At 37.8% G+C, this 21,761-nt stretch overlaps 1 protein-coding gene across 7 annotated transcripts in view; it reads right to left on the bottom strand.

The window, feature by feature from the left end:
- Positions 1-21,761, bottom strand: part of RAPGEF2 (Rap guanine nucleotide exchange factor 2) — a 217,572-nt gene that overhangs the window by 12,876 nt on the left and 182,935 nt on the right. For 6 of the 7 annotated variants that reach the window (XM_020781418.3, XM_020781421.3, XM_073001508.2 and 3 more), the window contains 9 exons: positions 20,800-21,046; positions 18,299-18,456; positions 12,261-12,501; positions 11,761-12,144; positions 8,462-8,673; positions 8,185-8,308; positions 6,483-6,506; positions 4,870-5,093; positions 1,835-2,020 (listed from right to left, as the gene is read on the bottom strand). In XM_020781418.3, the coding sequence (XP_020637077.3) occupies positions 1,835-2,020; positions 4,870-5,093; positions 6,483-6,506; positions 8,185-8,308; positions 8,462-8,673; positions 11,761-12,144; positions 12,261-12,501; positions 18,299-18,456; positions 20,800-21,046 (1,800 nt within the window). The remainder of the gene's footprint in view (positions 1-1,834; positions 2,021-4,869; positions 5,094-6,482; positions 6,507-8,184; positions 8,309-8,461; positions 8,674-11,760; positions 12,145-12,260; positions 12,502-18,298; positions 18,457-20,799; positions 21,047-21,761) is intronic. The other variant, XM_020781420.3, reaches the window with a different exon arrangement.

The following is a 21,761-nucleotide window of genomic DNA, read 5'->3' as shown; positions in this document are numbered from 1 at the left end:
TTCTGCACTTCGTTTTAAAGAACTGTATCTCAAGTACAACTTAAAGAAAAACTGTTGTACAGAACAATGATGAAACAACAGCAACTAAAATGTAACTTCCAAAGCTGACCTGTAATGGTGGGGGTGAAGGATAATGATTGCCCTCGTACTTTAAACCAGGTTTCTCAAAGTATATTTTCAGATGTTTGCATTATTTTAACTAAGGTTTGCAACTATCAAAAAGAGTGTATGGCCTCAACAGTGTTCTTTTCCAATCAATAGAGAGTTTTATTCATGATGTAAAAAAGGCTGTAATTCTTCCCCCGCCACACACGCTCTTTTTCTTCTACAAGAAGCCTTTTCCTGTATTACTCCCAGATTGCAGAATGCATTTCCCAGAGCTGTGAACAGTTTCTGCATTTGCTGATTTTAGTAAGGGTAAAAGGACATGAACATAAGAACATAAGAAGAGCCCTGCTGGATCAGGCCAAGGACCCATCTAGTTCAGCTTCCTGTATCTCACAGTGGCCCCACCAGATGCCTCTGGGAGCACACGAGACAACTAGATCCCTGTCTCCTGATACCACTCCCCTGCATCTGGCATTTTGAGGTACCTTCCTTTTAAGCCTGGAGATTATACATCCCCATCATGGCTTGTAACCTGCGATGGACTTTTCCTCCAGGAATCCGTCCAGTCCCCTTTTAAAGGCATCTAAGCCAGATGCCATCACCACATCCTGTGGCAAGGAGTTCTACAGACTAACACAACGCTGGGTGAAATATTTTCTGTTCTCACTCTTCCAACACTCAATTTGAGTGGATGTCCCCTGGTTCTAGTATTGTGTGAGAGTGAAAAGAGCTTCCCTCTATCCACTATATCCATCTCCTGCATAATTTTATACGTCTCAGTCATATCGTCCTCCCCAGGCGCCTTTTGGAGATCTTTAGTCTAGAGTCTAGACTAAAGATCTCCAAATGCTGTAGCCTTTCCTCATAAGGGAGGTGCCTCAGCCCAGTAATCTTTTTAGTCACTCTCTTCTGCACCTCTTCCAGTTCCACTATGTCTTTTTTGAGGTGCGGTGACCAGAATAGTATGCAATACCCCAGCTGCGGTTTTACCATCATTTTGTACAATGGCATTATAATGTTGGCTGTTTTATTTTCAGTCCCCATTTTAATGAAAACTAGCATGGCCTTCAATCCTTTTTAAACAACTATTTTGATGTTTAATTGATTACAGTGATGATTTCAATCTGTAGGCACTAGAAAGGAAACAACAACCAACCAACCAGACAGAAAGCCAAAACAGAACATGAACAATCTTAACAAATCTGTTATTTTTGCCACTGTGGTACTTTCTTATACTGAGCAATATACTGGGGGTGAGGTGAGCAGGGGATTTTCTCCTGCCACTTTTCAATGAACCATGATGCTGACAGGGAGAACTGAGATATTCTGGTTGTCAGCAAGTTGGTCACCTTTGAGGGGAGGTAGTTCTGAAATTCCCCCAGGTTCAGTAAATAGAAGACATGTGAATTTATATATCTGCTTACCTTAACACTGCTGAAATGCTAACGGTACTCCTAACACTCAGTACACTGAAATGCCAATGTGGGAGAGAAAATATCCCCAAACTCACCCAATGGATAAAAAAAATTCTATTGCATAAGACTTAATGCTTTTATTGTTTATTTTTACTCAGGTATTTTAGCCACCTTGAGTGATTTTTTTAAAATGGGGAACAAAGATAAAAATCTAGTAAATAAATAAAAATACATATTGTTTTCTTATGAACATATAATAAAGAAACATTAATGTCAACTGATCACAATAATATTTTTGAAACAGGACTTACCAAAAGGCGGGAGGTCCTTGACTGGCACTTTCTTACGAGAGGGGTAAAGTGACACAGCAGGGACTTGCAATGCTTGGTTTGCTTTGTGCTGCTGTTGCTGCTGCACCTTTTGCTGGATCCCTGACCTGTGCGCAACTGGTGATGTTTCAGGTTTCCCAGACCGCTTTTCCCCTGGGGTCTTAGGTACTTAAGGAAAAAGCAAAATGCACAATATATTATCAAATATGTCTCAGGACTCTTTAGATTTTGTATCAAATAATGCCCCAAACAATTATAAATAAAAGGTAGGTCAGTGTCTATTTAAAAATTAGAGAACAAGACACCCTTTGTGAGTTGTAAAGTTGTTGTCTATTATACTTTATTAGACCTCTCATTCAACTGTAATACTTTAATTATAAACTAGTAATATGGATCCTTAATCATTAATGGTGAAACCATGTGTTTGTCTCAGGATGAAATAAGAAATTAGAAGCACAAGGGAAACAAAGTGAACTTCATTACAGACTATAAGCTGCCTTTCCATGAAGTAACTGTTTTTACTAGCTGTGAGGGGTGAATCAGGAAGACATACTTTTTGTAAACATGTACTCTATCAAACAGTAATATATTAATGTCACTGAGAGAGACAGTCTTCCTAAGTCAAGATATTCATAGTGAGCAAACTGATTAGTTATAACAAAATGCAAATTGGAATCTAATTGGTTTGTTATTTAAAAAAATGCAAATTGGAATTTACATTATAGTTGGCTTAGCCTTTTATGTTAGCATGTAACAGTAAAAGGCGCCTTGTGGAGAAGTGGTTAAACTGCTGTACTGCAGCGAAGACTCTGCTCAAGACCTGAATTTGATCCCAGGCTCACGTAGCTGGCTCAAGTTTGAGTCAACCTTCTTTCCTTCTGAGGTTAGTAAATTGAGTACAGTGGTGCCTCGCTTAGCGATTGCCTCGTTTAATGATGTATTCGCTTAGCAATGAGGTTTTTGGAGCGATTTTGCACTCCGTTTAACTATGTTTCCTATGGGGAAAATTCGCATAGCGATGTTTGGGACCTTGCCTCGCTTAGCAATGACAGTTTCAGGTCCCTTGTTTCGCTTAGCAATGTTCCGTTTTCGCTATTTTTTAAGTGTCTTAAAAGGTTCAAAAACAGTTTTAAATGTTTGAGATCATTGGTGCACCTTCTAAAACGTGTGCAAACTTAATTTGTCTTTGTTCTGACTCTTTGTTAATTTTTGGTGAATTCCCCCCCCCCATTGAAATGCATTGAACCTAAGTTTGACAGCTGTTCAATGCTTTCCAATGGGGGGGGGGGGAATTCACCAAAAATTAACGAAGACTCAGAACAAAGCCAAATTAAGTTTGCACACGTTTTACAAGGTGCTCTAACGAATCCAAGCATTTAAAACAGGTTCTGACTCTTCGTTAATTTTTGGTGAATTTTTTTCTCCCCCAGTGGAATGCATTGAAGTGCCCGTTTGACAGCTGTCAAAATTGGGTTTAATGCATTCCAATGGGGAGAAAAAATTCACCAAAAATTAATGAAGAGTCAGAACAAAGCCAAATTAATTTTGTACACGTTTTAGAAGGTGCACTAACGATCCCAAGCATTTAAAACCATTTTTGAACCTTTTAAGACACACTTAAAATTGCAAAAATGGACATCGCAAAATCACTGGAATGCAATGAATAGGCTTCAATGCATTCCAATGGAGGATACATTGTTTCTCTTAGCGATGTTTCCTATGGCCATTTTCGCTTAAGGACGGTAATCCGTTCCTGTTGGAACGGATTAACCGGTTTTCAATGCATCTCTATGGGAAAACGTATTTCGCTTAGCGATGTTTTCCCATAGCGATGTTTTTTTTGGAACCAATTAACATTGTTAAGCGAGGCACCACTGTACAGTACTTAGCTCATGGGGCAGGGGGGAATGTGTAGCCTACATAATTATGTTGTAAACCACTCAAAGAGAACTTTGGGTACTATGGGGCAGTATATAAGGAGCACACTTTGCTACACAGAAATATATTAATGGTTCATTAATGATTTCCAAGTCAATATGCAAAAAACTGCTATTTCAGTCTCCCTGTGCAAAGAAATTTAAAGAGAAGGAGGACAAGCATTTGCCAACAATTCTTATGAACATATAATCAAGTATATAATAAATATTCTTTCCTCCTCAATATTCTTTTTCTTTTTTGTGCTGTGCTCATTGGTCTGCTAGATTGTGGGCAGCAGCTGCTTTATCTTTCAGAAGAGAGATTGTTCTACAGATGCATTATTTCATGTCACGAAAAACTAACTGGCTGATAACTTGCCTAATATAGCTGTTTAAGGAAAAAACCTGTAGTTTGCCTCTAGTTGCACAGAAAAAAGGAAGATGAAGCATTGTCTAATAATGATTTAATCATAAGACTGCAATAATAGCAGTTATGTGGCAGGAAGTAAGTGCACATTCACTATTTCAGAATAAGCTTGACTACTGCACTTACCACAATGTTCCCCTACTCTACCTTGGGTCCTGTAATTGGATGAAAGGCAGAAGAAAAATAGCATAAAATAAAATAAGTCCTCCCTGATCTCACCATGGAAAAAACTGGATGCTTCTACCAGAGTGACTACTTGTGACAGGCTAATCTAAGAATTTATAACAAGGGTGGGAATCATGAGCTGCAAATACGCACCCCCCCCAATTTGTAGAGCCCCTAGGATAGTCCTCTACCAAAAAAGTCAGGAAAACTCCCCAACCAAAGCCTTGAGGAATGGACATCTCCCTTAAAACAAAGTACACCCAATTTTTTTCTCATCAGGAATATAATTTTATAAAACCCATATTCTGGTTTTGTTTTGGGGACTGGTATGAGTCATGATGAACCCAAGGAGCAGATTTTGTCCCATTCCTGATTTATAGGAACTTGGAGTCTGTAGTCAACACACTGACTTTTCTATAGACACCAAAAGTGCCAGAAGAAGGGAAGCATAAGCAAATACTGCTTTCTCTAATGATTTTATTTAAATCAAAAGGGGGGAAAATGCTCACATGTATTGCTAGCTGGTTCACACTGCAGGGAGAGTGCCTGGAGGCTTTCTTCATCCATCTCTAGGTCCAAATTAGAGAGATACTGCTTGACTTTACGAGCCATCTGGGCATCTTCATACAGCTTTTTGGCATTGAGGAAGGAACTGCGACGGACCCGCTTTTTATGACCACCTGTTTGTGCAACATCTAGTACTGCTGCATTTGTACTGCCTTGACTGAGGGATCTGCGGTGAAGGAAGACAAGATTGCAAATATGTAACTTATCTCATCATCATATCCTTCAAGGTACTTGAAACATGCAAAGATCTGCATGAATATCAATCTATGGTCAAAGCTTACATGCCTCATTCAAGTGAGCCATAGAGCTAAAGTAAAGAATAAAAACCAAGAACACTCTTTTGTTCAATTGCAATGTTGTGCATATATTCATGTAAGTAAGTCCCTGGGATTTGTTTTGCTTAAATAAAATTCCACATCCACAGGGCAAAATGATCATGCTAATTCTCTCTCTGTAGACCCAGAATTCAAAGGGGGTACACTGATGCAAGCTGCCAAGGAGTTGTTTGAGAGTAGTAATTGGTGAGCAAGCCTCAATGAAATCAGGTACATTTGAAACTTGGTGAAATGCTCATTATACATTTTTGGGGTGTACCTGTTAAAACATTTCACTGAATTTTGATGTATCAAGAAACCTATATTCTTATCCCCACACCACCCCCAAATGTCTCAAATTAAATAAGGTATATTGTTAAATTTGTAAAAGGTTTTATTAGTTAATGAGGAAGAAGCATGCATATTTGGATGTTTTCACATATGGGAGGTTTTTGCTTCTAATTTGTTAACAGCAAAAATGAAGGCTGGTTTGTAGAAGGAAATATAGTTAGCTGAGCTGTAAGAAAACACTGTAACTAAAGATACAGTATATTCTGAGTCCTAGTCAGTCATTACCTAATCCAGGACAATCAACATGGTTATAGAGAAGAGGCTGGCCCTGCCTGCTTTGGTGTTGTGTTTTCAAAGCTTTCTGCACCCAGACTAAAGAGGAAAAATTGCTGCTTAGTTTAGACTCCACACAGGAGCAAGAACTAAGATTTTCTTGGGTTCTTGCTTATATATAGAGTAGGGACCTCCTCCCTTCAGACTGGTTGTTGAAAGCAACAAGAATGCCGTGATAGAAGGGACAGGACTAGCTGCTTCCCTCTAACAGTGCTGTTCACTACACATTAGGTAACAAATGAACGGAGACAGATTTGGATGGTTCTCATAATCTCTATAAGAGACATACATTTACTTTTTAATTTTTATTTGAATCAGCATCACACAATTCCATTTTAGAAGCCTTTCCCCATTACGATTTATTAATTGTACACAAAAATTTTGGGTTGGTAAATCAAGCCAAGGACTCTCGCAGTTTCATTTCATAATGTTTCACAGCTCTTAACCTCAAGCGAAAGCAGCAAAAGTAGCACTGGGATTAAATCTGATGCTAGTACAAAAGGGTTAACAAAAGTGGGAAAATGCCAGGGTATCAGAAAATTAAGGAAGCAGGTATGAGATAACGCAGATGTTCAGAAAAGAATGGAGGTCTGTATGTGTTCTCTCCAACCACTTACCCCAGACTCCTCCACTTCTTCTTCCTGCAAGTGAGAGCCATGAGTATTGAAGCATGGATTTAAGGAAGAGACAGAGAGATTATAAGCTCAGAAGGAAAAGATCAGACTTCAGGACAAGCAGTACCAGAAAGCCCAGAACAAACAGTGTTCCTTAATATTAAGAGTAAAGCTAATTTCACACCAAGCTAAATCTACATCTGTTTGTTGACATCTTTGGTATACATGATGATTTTCCAGAAATCTGTAGTTCCTCTATTCTCAAGATTTCTCTGCTTCATTTCCTATGCACTGCACTAAAGGAGTATTTTTAAATGTCATAACTGATAATGAAAACTCCATTTTTGCCTGTACCAATTACATAAGAACAAATCTAACAAGCAAATAAAGGTCCACAATTTCTCCCTCCCTCCATACTCCTCTATGTATAAGTTACATGATAAAAGGCAAAAGCCAGCCATTCTAAATATAGTTCTTAAGAGAGATGGGGACAATGAGTTGCTACAAAAAATGGTGAACCATTAAAACAGAACATCCATAATCCATTCTGTTGTTACTGGTTTTCATAGATTATCACAAAAAACACAGTACAGTAACAGAGAAGATTGCTGCTAAGGTAATTATTTATTTATTTACAAGATTTTTTTAGCCACACCATTACCAATGGTCTCTAAGTGGTGTACAACAATATTAAAACTTTAAAACCATTAAAACCATTAAAATAGGCAATATTATAATAATACCCTATATATAGTAATACCCTATATTAAAACAGTCATTAAAACATTAACATTAATAAATAGTGCTGCTCATATGGCCAACTCAAGAACACTGTTTAATTAAACAGAAAGGTCTTTGCGTGGCACTGAAAAGCCAAAAGTGTTGGAGCCAGGCGGGTCTCAATAGGGAGGGCATTCCAAGGTTGGGGGGCAGCAGCCAAGAAGGCCCTGTTTCAGCATGCCATCCCCTTCACCTCTTTCAGGTGGTCTTCAATTTTTGGCTGGTTTGGCCATGCCAGAAATTAAAGTTGCCACCTCCTTCCTCTAAGTAAGCTCCTTTAAAAACAAAAAAGCAGAAGAGAAAGCAAACTGACTGGTGGCAGTTTCTCACCAATGTTTTATAAGAGCTTGTCCTAACCCATGTTTTTGATACCTCTTTCGATTACTTTAAAAACTCAAAAATAAAATAAAATAAAATAGTAGTTGCATTACAAAAGATATACAGAGTTACAGTATGATGTCTTACGTCTTATGCCACATGGCTCAAAGTTCAAAGGGAATGAAAACAGGAAGTATTTTTATACTTAGTTACTGAATTTTTATACTGCTCAATTGGTAAAAAAAAGTTTGTTTTTTTAAAAGGCAAGCAATACGTACCTGTCCGTAAAACTATGAGGGATTAATTTTGATCGTGAAATGCTCATTTGGCATGTTTTACAAAGTCTCATGAACATTCAGAAAACATACTACTCATAAAAATTTACAATTTATTCTAAACTGTCAAAAAATTAATTAGCTGGGGAAACAATGAACGATCAATTGGTTTTCCAGTTCTTTGCAAGCAGAATATTTAGCATGCCAGCAGCAAGGTTTGAACAGTAAATCATTTACACAATGAACTCATACAATTGCACTAGAACGCTATTACAGTTGCACTGATTTTGTTATGCATTATAAATGTACTTTTATTGGTCAAAACAACTCACCTAGTCCTGAACATTAAAGCAGGATCCATGTTAACAGAAGCCATTCGGCCCACATGGCGAATCTCTTTTGCAATCATTCGTAGTTTCTCGAAGTTGACTAAACCTTCTACTTTGGAGTCATTTCCTGCATTGCCAAAATAATTATTAAGAACTTAGTGATAATATTACTTCCACTCATTAAAAAAGTGTGGGAAACCAATGCTTCTATGTGTCAACAAAAATTCTGTTCTGAGCCAAAGCATGCAATCCAGAAGTACCTGAAATATTTTGCACTTACCTTCATGAAGAAATGTAAGGTCCTTTTTGATTACAGGGAATAGTGGGATAATTGGGGGCTGTAGATTTTGGCTGTTCAAGACATTGCGGTATTTTGCCATGTTTCTAGACGGATCAAACAAATCCTGAAGATCTTGAAACAATTTTTCATATTTGCTTGGAAGTTTTTCCCATGTGGTACGTAGTCTTGCAACTGGAGCTAAATTCAGGCCACTAAAGAATAAGTTTAAAGACTCTTAAGGCATTATAATCTCTGTTCAAAGTGAAACTTGCAGGAAAGAATACTAAACATATGTTACAGAAAACAGTTTTGTGGGGGAGAATGATCATAATCCAAGAATATAATAATGAATTGGCTGAAACCTGGGCACAAATTTAAAAAAAACCTATGGTGTACAACAGATACACAAAAACACACATCTTAAAACTGAGCATCCTGTTGGAGCTGCAGCCATCAACTTTTGTGAGCTAAAGAATGATCAAAAGATTGTGGTAGCAGTGACTCAGCATCCCTCTCTTACCACAGTTACCTGATATATTACAACATTGCTTTTCAAAGAACAGTGCAGCATTAGAAACTTTTACAAACAAGGACAGTTTTTGGTACAAATATGTAGTAATCATCATCAGTATGCATTTATTACTGCCAGATTGAAGAACTGTAATGAGTAGCACAGTAAAGTCTATTCAAAAGCTGCAGCTGTAAATGCTGTGACTCATTCCCTTAGTACATGAGCAAAAAGAGCGTGTTATTACCAGAGGTTCAGAAGAGACACTGACTAGCTTTGCTCATTTAGATGCAGTACTGACACTGATTATAAAAGCCCTCTGTTGTCCTAGTCTGAGATATCTGACATTCAGTAACACACTAACATCAGCTGAGACAGACTAAAATGCTTGAATTAAGTGATCCTAAATGTAATATTTTCACAGCAACTAATAAATTATTAGAGGGGCTTTCAACTGCCAAATGTACTTCTCTGCTTCAAATGATGTATTGACCCTATTGCCCTTCACAGTAAGTATCAGAGTTCCTACTTTCACTAAAGATTTTTCTTTGGAGCACCAGTGATACATCCAAGAGTGCTTGAAATTGTTAACCATTTTTAGCTGCAAATCTCAATAATTAATCAAAATAGAGACTGCAGCCAAGAAATCAGACCTGGAAGGACCGCTATGAAGGAACTAGAAAATATCCTTAAGTATAAGTATGTGTTACTGCAGACCAAGGGAAAGATCATCAGTACAATGGTATTTCCAATGTCAATGTATGGCTATAAAAACTGGACAATGAAGAAAGCTGACAGGAAAAAAAACTAATTCATTTGAAATGTAGTGCGGGATGAAATGGACTGCCAGAAACAGAAATAAATGGGTACTAGGTCAAATCAAGTCTGAATTCTCTAGGAAAAACATGAGTATGAGTAGCAGCAGCCCGTGTACTGTACTTTGGATATACCATCAGAAGACAAAACTCATTGGAAGATACAATAATGCTGGGGAAAGTTGAAGGCAGCTGCGAAAAAAGAAGACCTAAAATGAGATGAACTGATCCAGTAAATTTGCAGCCTTGGTATGCTCCAGGATTAAGTCTGAATTCCCTGGTTTCAGGAGTGGCCAGGAAAGCATTTGCACAATTAAGGCAAGTGTAGCATACTATCTCCAATCTTGGAGATATCTGAACTGTTATAGCCTTAATTATAGCCAATTCAGATTACTATAATAAGCACCACATAGACGACCTCTGAAAAGTGTTCAGAAACATAAGTTGATTCAAAACGTTGCAGCCAGACTGTGCTGGTTACAGGGAGCGTTAAAATAGGTTGTTTAACTTGTTGATCTAAAATAATCTGAATTTCCCTATCTAGGATTGGCTTCTCTACTTCATGAGATTTGTGAACTTGAGTGTGGAGACACTGGGATGAAGAATCAATCCAGATTCTTTGGAGAGAATCATCTATCTGTTTTCAGAAAAAAAGACAAAGGACATCAAATGACATGTCCTCAGCCTTCTTGCAATCACTCTGCGACAGCACCATGCAACAAAGCCAGGAGTGCCACCTCATAATAATATTGACTATCAAGTGCCTTCACTAAACGTTCAGTAATGTGTTAAGACAAGTTGTTCACTTGCAACTTCTTAAAACATGAATTCCATCATCTCATTTTCATTTTCTGGCAGATATTCTATTACACTGGACAGTTTGTTAGTTTGGAGTTTTAAGATCCAACACAACTCCCGAATAAGCCTCTTTGCTTAGGAGATCCAAGCGGTAGCCAGAATTTACTGGAGAAAGCAAATGATGATAGAGCTAGTTGTGAGTATTTTGACAGAAAAATCATATCTTCTCCTAAACCATATGAATGGAAAGGAACTGGGGTGGACAAGGGTTGTGTCATGTTGATTTTATTGTCTTCAACAGGAAAAAAATAACATGGATAGTGGCACTGGAACACTGTTTTGTGTATGATCAGGAAGATCAGCTTTGGACTGCATCCCTCAGTGCCACAGTGTTTGAAAGCATATTTCCATTCAAATATGGTTGAAATAGGAAGTGAAGCCCTCCAATGGTGAGAAAGGTTCTACAGTACTACTGAATGCATTTAGAATGAAGAATTTGGAGGAGGGGCTTTTTCCTGACTGCCCGTAGAATGCACCCCTTTCAGAGTTGTGTCAGTTCCTACTCAGACTGCTCCTGAGAAAGTGTAAAAATATATATCTTTAAAATGGCATGTTTTATTTGTTGTGTTGATTCTAACTACGTATTTCGTTGATTGTTAATATTCTTTGTGTGTGATGGTTGATTTTATCTGATTATAAGTATTTTATGGTTGAATTGTTAATTGTTTTATTGTTTTATGTGGACTGTAAACAGCCTTGAGCACTACTTGTAGTAAAAAGATGGCATATAAAGGTTGTAAGTAAGTAATGACTAAATAAATAAATCTGCTGAAGTGAGTTGTTATGGTCATGAACTGTATTATTAAAATGGTGGCCAAAATGCTGTTGATGATCTATGAATCAGGCAGTTGCATCACGTGTACAACTCTTCCGTAATCATACACATGCCTCTTGATATGACTGATGTTTCCTTAGTTAGTGGCAATTTACTGCAGTGAAATACACAATTTAACAAATATGTCACACACCAACTGGATTCTGGCCGTTAATTCACAACAGTGTGAAAAAAATATATAATGCCCTCCCCATATTCAACATCTTTTCATCGCATAGCAGCAACATAGTATTCCTCATCAGCCATATGTAGAATAACAGGGAAAACTTCTATTCACATTTACCTTATTATTGCAAACATGGAGTTGAAGTTCTTGCATTCCCTGCAGTGCAATGCTATCTTAATGAAGTGCTTAATTATCTTCATCCTTTTCAGCTGGTTGGTTTCTCGCAGAATCTCAGATGCTACCCAAAAGGTTTCCTGGTTTATTACTTCTTCAAACTTTTTCAAGTTAGCACAACTAGATTTAGATTTCAGTTTAAACAAGTCATCTATATACTCTGTAGGTTCAATGTTCCGGAACAATTCAAAGTTACGCATTGAGAGCTGAGTAGCCACCTCAACAGTACTGAGTTGCAGTAGAGAAATTTGGCTCTCTCTCAGCAATTCCTGAGCATCTTCATCCGAACACAATGTTTCTGTTTCCATATTATTCTTCAGATAATACCTGAAGAAATCAAGTTTGCCAGAAATTAATATACATTGCTGGTAATATGTATCAACTAGCCAATCAGTGTATTTAATACATTTTAGAAAGTGAAATGACTGATTATGTACTCTCACCTTCCACTAAGTTGTATTCTGTCAGCAAGCTTGGAGAGTTGATCTGGGAGTCTCCGTTGTTTAATGACACCCTCTGGAGTGACTGAGACTTCACACAGAGAATATGCATCTGGGGTGGTAGTTAGAGCAAATTCTCGTATTGCCTGAATCACCACTTCCTTAGCAGTTGTGTCCTTGCTGATCATAATGTAACGGCTTTGCTGGTCTGCCTTGAAAACCCTCAGAACCTGATCTGGTAAATCTATAACAATAATAAGAAAAATCTGTTACATTTTATCAGCTGTATAATGGAGCAAAAAGTATGTATTTTTTTACTAAATAGTGTTGCAGGAAGAGCAGATACACATCCTTGTGTTTTCTTCTCCCTGTTAAATTGTTCTCTAATGATTCTCTAATGATCATACACCTTTAAAAATATCATGTTTCTTTCTTATGATTACTTTGAAGCAAAGCAGAAATGAAAGTAACACACTTGATTTTGATACATTGCTCTCCATAGCCTGTTACATACTTTTACCTAAGTATACAACCAGTGGAATTACATACTGATCATACTATATACAGATGTAATGATAGACCAAGGCTTATCAATACATGAATGAGCCTGAGTTCTTTCAGCCCTCTTCTCCACCTCCAGTGCAGCTGCAGTTTTTATTTATTTATTTAATTTATATGCCGCCCACACTACCCAAAGGTCTCTGGGTGGCTTACAGCATTTAAAATACAATAAAGATTTGTAACAATTAAAATACAATTAAAATATATATAAAACAGATATCAGTTTAGCATTATATCTCAATTTAGACAGAATGTGCTATTTCTCAACTAATTCTTTACTGAGACAAGCTGACTTTTAATGTGGCTTATGCTAATTTATTAACCAAGAGTTTAGCATTCAAACACAATGCTGAGTTGTCCTTAATCAAAACCCACAATAACTTCTTTACTTTCTCATGGATCTGCAAACAACTGAGAGGGTCAAGGGACGCAAAGCCTGATGTTCACATGTGCAATGACAAACTGTAATATACAGTCACCTATGAATGCAGACAATATCTGTGCTCACACATAATGCTTAGTGCTATATATGTAAGCTGGAACAAAGTCTCAGGCTTGCAGGCTCCCCCCCCCCACTTAAAGGTGAGATAATTTTTCTAGCATTTAATTTCAGTGAAACCTACAGTTAAATCAGGAAATAATTATACATGGACACAATTTTCATAATTCTGGCTCTGTACATCACTGCAATGAATTTTAAATGAAACAACCAAGATGCAATTGAAGTGCAGACTTCTATTCCTTCAAAGGTTTGAACAAAAATATCATATGAAACATGGACATAATCAAATGCTGGGTTTCCTCCTTTGTGATGCTTTGCCAGGCCCTTACTGCAGCTGCCTTCAGTTGTTCGTTTGTGGGTCCTTCTGCCTTAAGTATTGTCTTCAGCAAGTGAAATGCATGCTTGATCGGACTGAAACCAGGTGATTGACTTGGCCACTGCATAATACTCCACTTCTTTGCCTTACAAAATTCCTGGGTTGCTTTCACAGTATGTCTTGGGTCACTACCTTTAAAGTAAAGTGCTGTCCAATCAACTTTGCTGAGCCAACAATATATCCCTATACAGAATTCATCTGGCTGCTTCTGTCTTCTGTCACATCATCATTAAACAATAGTGATCACTGGCATTGGAAGCCATGCATGCTCATGCCACCACACTGCCTTCACTGTGCTTTACAGATTATGTGGAAATGACGAGTCATTCTAAGTCTTCTCTATACTTTTTTCTTCCCATCATTCTGGTAAAGGTTGATCTTCGCTTCATCTTTCTAAAGAATACTGTTCCAGAACTGGGCTGGCTTTTTAAGATTTTTTTTTTTTTGGCAAAGTCTAATCTGGCCTTTCTTTTATTGAGGGTTATAAAAGGTTTGCAACCTTGAGACCGGCTTGACGCTGCGACGAGACAGCAGCAGGAGGACAGAGCTCTGTCTCCTGGGCTGAATTCTGACCTGTTTGGGACACCCCAGGGTGTCGAAACCACCCCAAAGAAGTGGTGAACTGGAGGGGAAGGCTGTTGATCACGGGGGTGTGTGTGTGTGTGTGGATCAAACGGCTGTCATTCCCGTTTGATCCAGGAAACTCCCTAATCAGCCAATGGGCAGAAACAAACAGTTTTTTGCTTGCAAGTCGTCGGCAGCCGCCAATAAGAGAAGCAACAATCAGCTATTCAACATCAGTTTTACTATTGGATGAGATATATTTTTACAACTAATTGCTTATGATTACCCCTGGAGAAGACAATTCCTATATACAGAAAAAAGAACCTTCCATCAATCTCATCAATTACAGAGCAGCAGAAAATCTGGAGAGAGGGATAATTGATGCAAAGAAAATAATTTAAAGATTTATGGGACATTAACTATTCATTTAAATACATTCAAAATATACGTTAAGAATATTATAATTTGGTGTTATAAATCTCAAGAAATTTTCTTGTAAGTTATTACTAGTTAAGTCCGGACTTATCTTATGTTTTGACTACTTGACGTTTTTTGGCATAATGCCCAGAATAGTGACCTTGAGTACTCTACTGCTGTTTAAAGCTTGGAAACCTATTTTTTAGTTCGTTTTGATTTTTTCATACCTGGCTGGAACATAGACAAATTAACCCTAAAGTGGATCTTTTAAAACTGTACTTTGGGAATTAATACAGTGGTGCCCTGTATAGCGAGGTTAATCTGTTCCGGATTAACCTTCGCTATACGAAAACATCGCTGTGCGGGGCAGGAAAACCTATTGGAACGCATTAAACTTAGTTTAATGCGTTCCAATAAGTGTGTAAACTTACCCCCTCCAGCGATGTTTTCGCTCCGGCGGCCATTTTGGAGCCGCCGATCAGCTGATCGGCGGCTCCAAAATGGCCGCCGCATGACCCGAAATGGCCCCTATCAGCATTTTCGCGCCCTCCCCTTGCTTAGGGAGGTCGCGAAAACGCTGCGGGGGGGGCATTTCGGGCCATTTAAGAAACAGAAAGGGGGAAAGCCTGTTTGAGGAGGTAAAAGGGTTGCTAGCATGTCTGTTAAAATTTATGGCTGTCAAACTAAAGTAAAATTGGAGCACTAGAAATCAACACAACATTCCATAAAACATATACTCACATTTGTAGCCATTTATCTATGCTCACCCTCCAAAACCCCTTACTTTCTCAGTTTTTTTAAAATAATGCAGGTGTTGCAAATCCAAAAATGGATATATTCTACCACCCTTTTGCTGAAAGGAACCAGAAAGCTCTTCCAGGATGTTCAAATTCTATCATGTATTCATCTCCTACCTTCCTTCCTGAATAAGAATAATGAGAATAGTAGGCTGCAGTAATACAGGATTCCTTCCTTCCTTCCTTCCTTCCTTCCTTCCTTCCTTCCTTCCTTCCTTCCTTCCTTCCTTCCTTCCTTCCTTCCTTCCTTCCTTCCTTCCTTCCTTCCTTCCTTCCTTCCTTCCTTCCTTCCTTCCTTCCTTCCTTCCTTCCTTCCTTCCTTCCTTCCTTCCTTCCTTCCTTCCTTCCTTCCTTCCTTCCTTCCTTCCTTCCTTCCTTCCTTCCTTCCTTCCTTCCTTCCTTCCTTCCTTCCTTCCTTCCTTCCTTCCTTCCTTCCTTCCTTCCTTCCTTCCTTCCTTCCTTCCTTCCTTCCTTCCTTCCTTTCTTTCTTTCTTTCTTTCTTTCTTTCTTTCTCTCTCTCTCTCTCTCTCTCTCTCTCTCTCTCTTCTCTCTGGATAAACTCTGTCACACAGGCAGTATCCCACCTGTGCTGTACCCATCTCAAATTTTCAAATTTTTGCCTCTATTTTCTCTTCCCCTTCCAGTACTTCCCTTGCTTCCATCAACAAATTCCCAATGCACCTCAATTTCTGCTTTTTCTCTTCATTACTTCCTTAGTGCATAATGCATCACAATTCCCTCCCCAAGTATCAATTAAAGTCTCCCTGAGATTTGCTACCAAGGTGACATTAATGTAAGATTGAGTTGCAATGCTGGGCCCATAGCATACATGACTGCATTTGCAGGGTATGTATACCCATTTATGTCTTAATTCAGTAAACCCATTTAACTGACTTGTATAGGCCACTCCATATGAGTGTACTTCTCAAAAACTGCAAAGGAAAATCTTGCACAAAGGTGTAAATTGAGAATTACAAGGAGCATATAAATGGACACCTTACTGGGAGTCAAGATAACAATCTGTCCTCAGGTTTAAAATGGCAAAATAAAGACAAGCTGAAAAGGGTACTGAAAATTGGCTTTCCTTTTAGTTTTATAGAATACTCATGCACACAAAACTTGCTGTACATTTAAGAAATTGTTCCAAGAGCTATGAAACCCCCATCAGTAAAATGCTGATTACAAATCTACCTAACATATAGCAAGTAATCTGATGCTCCTCCCTAAGCTCTACTCTATCCCTCCAGGCTATATGGAACAGCAATTCTGACAAGCTGCTTTGTTTCTGCTCCAGTACCTTCAATTTCCTGAATGCCTCCCCCATTTCCATCTTTAACACAACCTAAAGTAACAACAAAACAATTTAAACTATATACTTCCTTAAGTTTAACATAGACACTGTGGCTTTGAAGCTACAGCGGAACTTTCCTTAAAGCTCTTAAGGGAGTACAACAGAGTACAAGAAACTGGTTCAAACACAAACATCACTGAAGAAAAAAAAAGCCAAGACAACATGTATTAGTTTGCAGAGATTATTAGAACACTATCATATTGTTTTCCTCGTTTAAAAGTATTGAAACATTCCTTCCTGTGTTATGATATACTAGCCTCAAAAACTAAACCTCCCTATTTCTGAAAATTTCTTCACATTAATCTTCCCACCACCCATTATTTACCACTTACCCCTTATTTACCACTATAATATTAGTTCAATGACTTTCTGTGTCTACTTACCAGTCTCTTAACTACATTCTGTCTGACGTGCAACTTACTGTCTATTGATTACGGAATACTTCCTTAGTCTATTATTAAGACCTTAAAATGTATTCTTCTCCCCACAAAGGCATTCCTGAATTATCCTATCATTATTTTGTTGGTTTGCCAATTGCACTGAAGAGCTACTACACAGTGGGCACCATGTGTGCCTGGCCCCATTTTTTTAAAGCTCCATCTCCTTTGAGACAGGTTTGTATAATCTTAGAACAAAGATTAAAACATTTATAGTACATGCATATGTTAAATAATTATGGCTCAAAAATGTAGGCATCGTAAGATACTAACATCTGAACCATTGCAGACAATGTCTTTGAGTTTCATCACTGGCTATGTATAATTAAAGAAAAAAAAATAGCCAAAGAATGACTGAAAATAATTGTCCCAAGAAGTCTATAATTACTAGGGTATTTATTTATTTATTTATTTATTTATTTATTTATTTATTTATTTATTTATTTATTTATTTATTTATTTATTGTCCAGGACAATGTAACATATTGGGATAAAATAGTTCCATCTCTTTTTAAAATGAACCACGGTGCTGAAGAGCAAAAGAGATCTGCCCTGGCTCTCAGACATTTGGATCCATTCATTGGAATGAGGAACACTGGATTCCCCGTGGGTGCAGAAATACAAGATGTATACTCCAAACCACAACCATAATGTTAATCCCACTGTTTACCCTTAACACATCAGAATTTTCATAGGAAAGATTTCACAACTTATTCAATGCAAGTCTTTTTAAACACCAGGTAATGTAAAATATACTTACATGTCCCAGCACTAAGAATAAAAACAAGTGTTACCGAAGTAAATTAAGGGTGACTCTAAACTACACGTCATTTGAGTACATGTTAGTTTATCATTGTTGTGCATGTGTGCTTATGTTTTGTTTTTCCACATGCAAGAGACGCTCGATAAGTTTCCTGGTAGCCACATTTGTATTTCATTATGAAAAGTAGCCATGTCTCATGAGATACATGAATTTTATAGTTCAGTTCTCCTGCCTGTACACATAACTAACTGGTGCAAAGAAAAACATGCTCACCTGGGGTTGTGTTGAAATCTAAGATGCGGTGATGTGACTGCAATAAGTCAGGATTGCTTGAGGACAGTGTTCCACTAACTGGCAGAGCAGAAGGAATGTGCTTGGTCTGCCTCAGTCCTACAATACTGTCATCCTGAGACTGGCCAATTCCAATATCACTATATTGATGAGAAAAAACACGAATAATAATTACTATATTTCTATCACCTACAGCAGAAGTGAGGAACCTGTGACTTTCCAAATGCTGCTGGATTCCAGCATGAATCATCCCTAAGCCCGTGTGTGATAGGGCATCATTTGGAGGGTAACAGGTCCTCTACTGCTGCTGTAAATACAAAATTCCCTAGGATGTAGCTTAAATATTTTCACCCTGTCTATATTCATCCATGCTTACACATTTTTTTTAAAAAAAAATAATCATAACTTTGGTAAATAGCAAAGTGACTAGAAAAAATATTTACGATAACAGCTGAATTGATATGATTGAAAATGTATGGATGATGCTGTAAAACTCAGAAAGTCTTTATAGATCTGGAAGATATTATAAGTGTATATCCATGATAATATTTTTCAAGAAAAGAAATGAAGATGTCCTTTTTACACCATTTGCACCATTTTGAAGATTCAATTTGTTATTGAGTAAAAACATGGGCTTTGATGTCCAAGTTAAGTCACTGTGGAAGTACATGAAAATAATGTAATTATAATTTAACAGAATAACTGCTACTAAACATTTCCAGCACAAAGTAGTCAATCTTAAACCAATGGAACACTTCATGTAGTTTGTGGTTATTCACAGTGCTAGATGAAAGCCACCGAATCCATCTAAATTCTTGGGTTAATTTTTCATCTCCTAATCAATACAACTGAATAATACTGCACCATAAAAATATTAAAAATTGAAGCCGTCATAATATTTTGAACACCAAATGAATATTTCTAAATAACTTGGAATTATTAACTGAAACATGTTAGAGAAATCTCATGCATTATTCTCTCCAATGTACATGTCTTTACTGCTATAATTTGAGGCTTTTTCAAGGTATATGAAGTATTTAAGGAGTCATTTTACCAGTGCTACCCCTCAGTGAAATTTCTATGTGTGGGGAATCTGAACTCAAATGTCCTGAGTCCTAGTCCATCATTCTATCTACTACACCACACTGGCTCTCTCAGGCATCCTAGTGATAAGGAAATGCTACTAAGTATCAGAATATGTAAGTCAATTACTTTGAAGAACATAAACAACAACTACAATCTATAGATCCAGAGAAGGCAATGGTGAAAACCCAAGGTGTTTAAGGGCCAAAATCCAGAGAGCACTTTTATAATGAAAACATGGGAATACTAAGTGGACTGTTTGTAACTTTTTCATAGTAACCTTTACATTAGAAAATGAAGTAGTAGTCAATGTGCTTTTGGACACATAAAACTGCAGTGTGGTCCTCTGGATTATGGCTTATGAGCTTCACAGACACTTGGGATTCTATACATCCACAAGGTTTATTCTAGGTGAATTGGAACAATTTGTTTTTATCATGCTTACCTAAATAGTTCCCTGCACAAACCCCATCAAAATGCATGGAGAAGGAAAAGGGAAAACCTAATATGAAAACATATAGCTAATATGACTGATAATTAACACTGTACATCACACAATGTGTAGGGCTGACAATAAGGTACTGGAAATATATGCAAGTTTGGCTGAAAAGGCAAGCAAAAAGGAGGTGTAATGAACAAGCTGTGGTGGATAATAATTGCACTGATGATCTATTACCTGAAATGACTGAGACCAAACATTAGGGCAACTGGTCTCACACCAATAAGCAACAGAGTAGTGGGATCCAAAACACTACAGTGATTGCTCTGGCAGATCTTGCAAAAGGGTGTGGGTCACCTGCCTTGCAGTTTGTTGTTGTATACTTCTGTTCTTCTGCCTTATGTTGCATGTAATGTGAAAAGAAACACTAATTTGCCCTAATCTGCTCTCAAAGTTTTACACTCTTCTTTCTCCCAGGAGGAATCTATTAGTAGCTTGCAGAGGTATCAGACCATCCCTGACTCACTCTTGTCCCCTCTAGGCACAGAAGGAAAATGTGTGAACTGCTTTGGGTTTCTTGCCAATATTCTGGTTCAAGTGCAATAGCCTAGCTTCTAGAAATATCTTGCTTTTCTTGGGTCTTTCCTCATATTGCAGAAAGCTTTGTCTCTCTCATTTGCCTTTGTCTTTGCCAGAATGTATACAAGAAAACTTAAATTGTCAGAGATGATCTGCTTTTTTTTCCGCCTCAGTTACACAAGTTGGTTAAGTACAGCAGTACTGCATTCACTGCTTCCATAAAAATAATTGATTCTTTTTTTCCTCTACAATCCCAGTTTATTCCTGTGCTTTTTGTTTGTGTTCAGCTGTCAAACCTAAAAAAGGCATTAGTCAGATATCTAAACTAATGAGGTATGTATGAGTCAGAGAAAAACACCACTGCCCTATATAGCACACTCACTTGTATGGTTTCTGAGGCAGGATACTAATGCGGGTTTTGTCTAGTATCTTCTTTAACTTGTTTCGCCCACCAACAGTGTTGGCTTTGCTTTTCTTGGTTACTTTTTCCAATCCTATCACCTGTTCCACATCAACTGCAAGATCTGGAATGGAGTAACGGCTTGCTTTTTTAATATCACCAATTTTCGGTAGATGAGGGGCACCATTTCTTTTCTCCTCGGATAATCTTGCTAGAAGTTCTTTAAAAACTGTACAGCAAAATAAAGGGTGAAAACATAAACAAAAATGAACTCAGAAGAAATGCATCATAATTATCATGCACAGGATATGAAGCAAATTGTGTAGCATTTCAAATCTGAATGTAATTTACCTTCCAGTGCAACAATACCTTCTGCCTAATTCCAAAAATCTTATTTTTAAAGTAAAGAACTGTCAGATTAGTCCACTGAATACTTTTTTAGGCCTGAGTGAGGTACACAGCCCACAAGGAAAAAAATCAGCTTCTACAAACTGCTTCAAAGCATGCATTAAAGCAATTTCAAAATTATCTTACACTAATAATCTTGGCTGTTTACATACTTACTACAATTTAAACCCCCTTCATGGATTGCTGCCTTGTCGTGGCGAATAACTCAGAGAAGCTATGGGCTATGCCGTGCAGTGACACCCAAGACGGACAGGTCATAGTGGAGAGTTCTGACTAAACGCAATCCACCTGGAGCAGGAATTGGCAAGCCACTCCAGTATATTTGCCAAAAATACCCCATGAACAGAAACAAAAGGCTAAAAGATATGATGCTGGAAGATAGGCCCCTCAGGTCAGAAGGCATCCAACATGCTACTGAAGAAGAACGGAGGACAAGAACAAGTAGCTCCACAGCTAATGAAGTGGTTGGGCCAAAGCCGAAAGGAAACTCAGCTGTGGACGTGCCTGGAAGGAAAGTCCAATGCTGCAAAGAAGAA

Source organism: Pogona vitticeps, chromosome 5 (genome assembly GCF_051106095.1).
Source record: "Pogona vitticeps strain Pit_001003342236 chromosome 5, PviZW2.1, whole genome shotgun sequence".
Taxonomy (NCBI): domain Eukaryota; kingdom Metazoa; phylum Chordata; class Lepidosauria; order Squamata; family Agamidae; genus Pogona; species Pogona vitticeps.
This window is presented reverse-complemented; position numbering and strand designations above follow the sequence as displayed.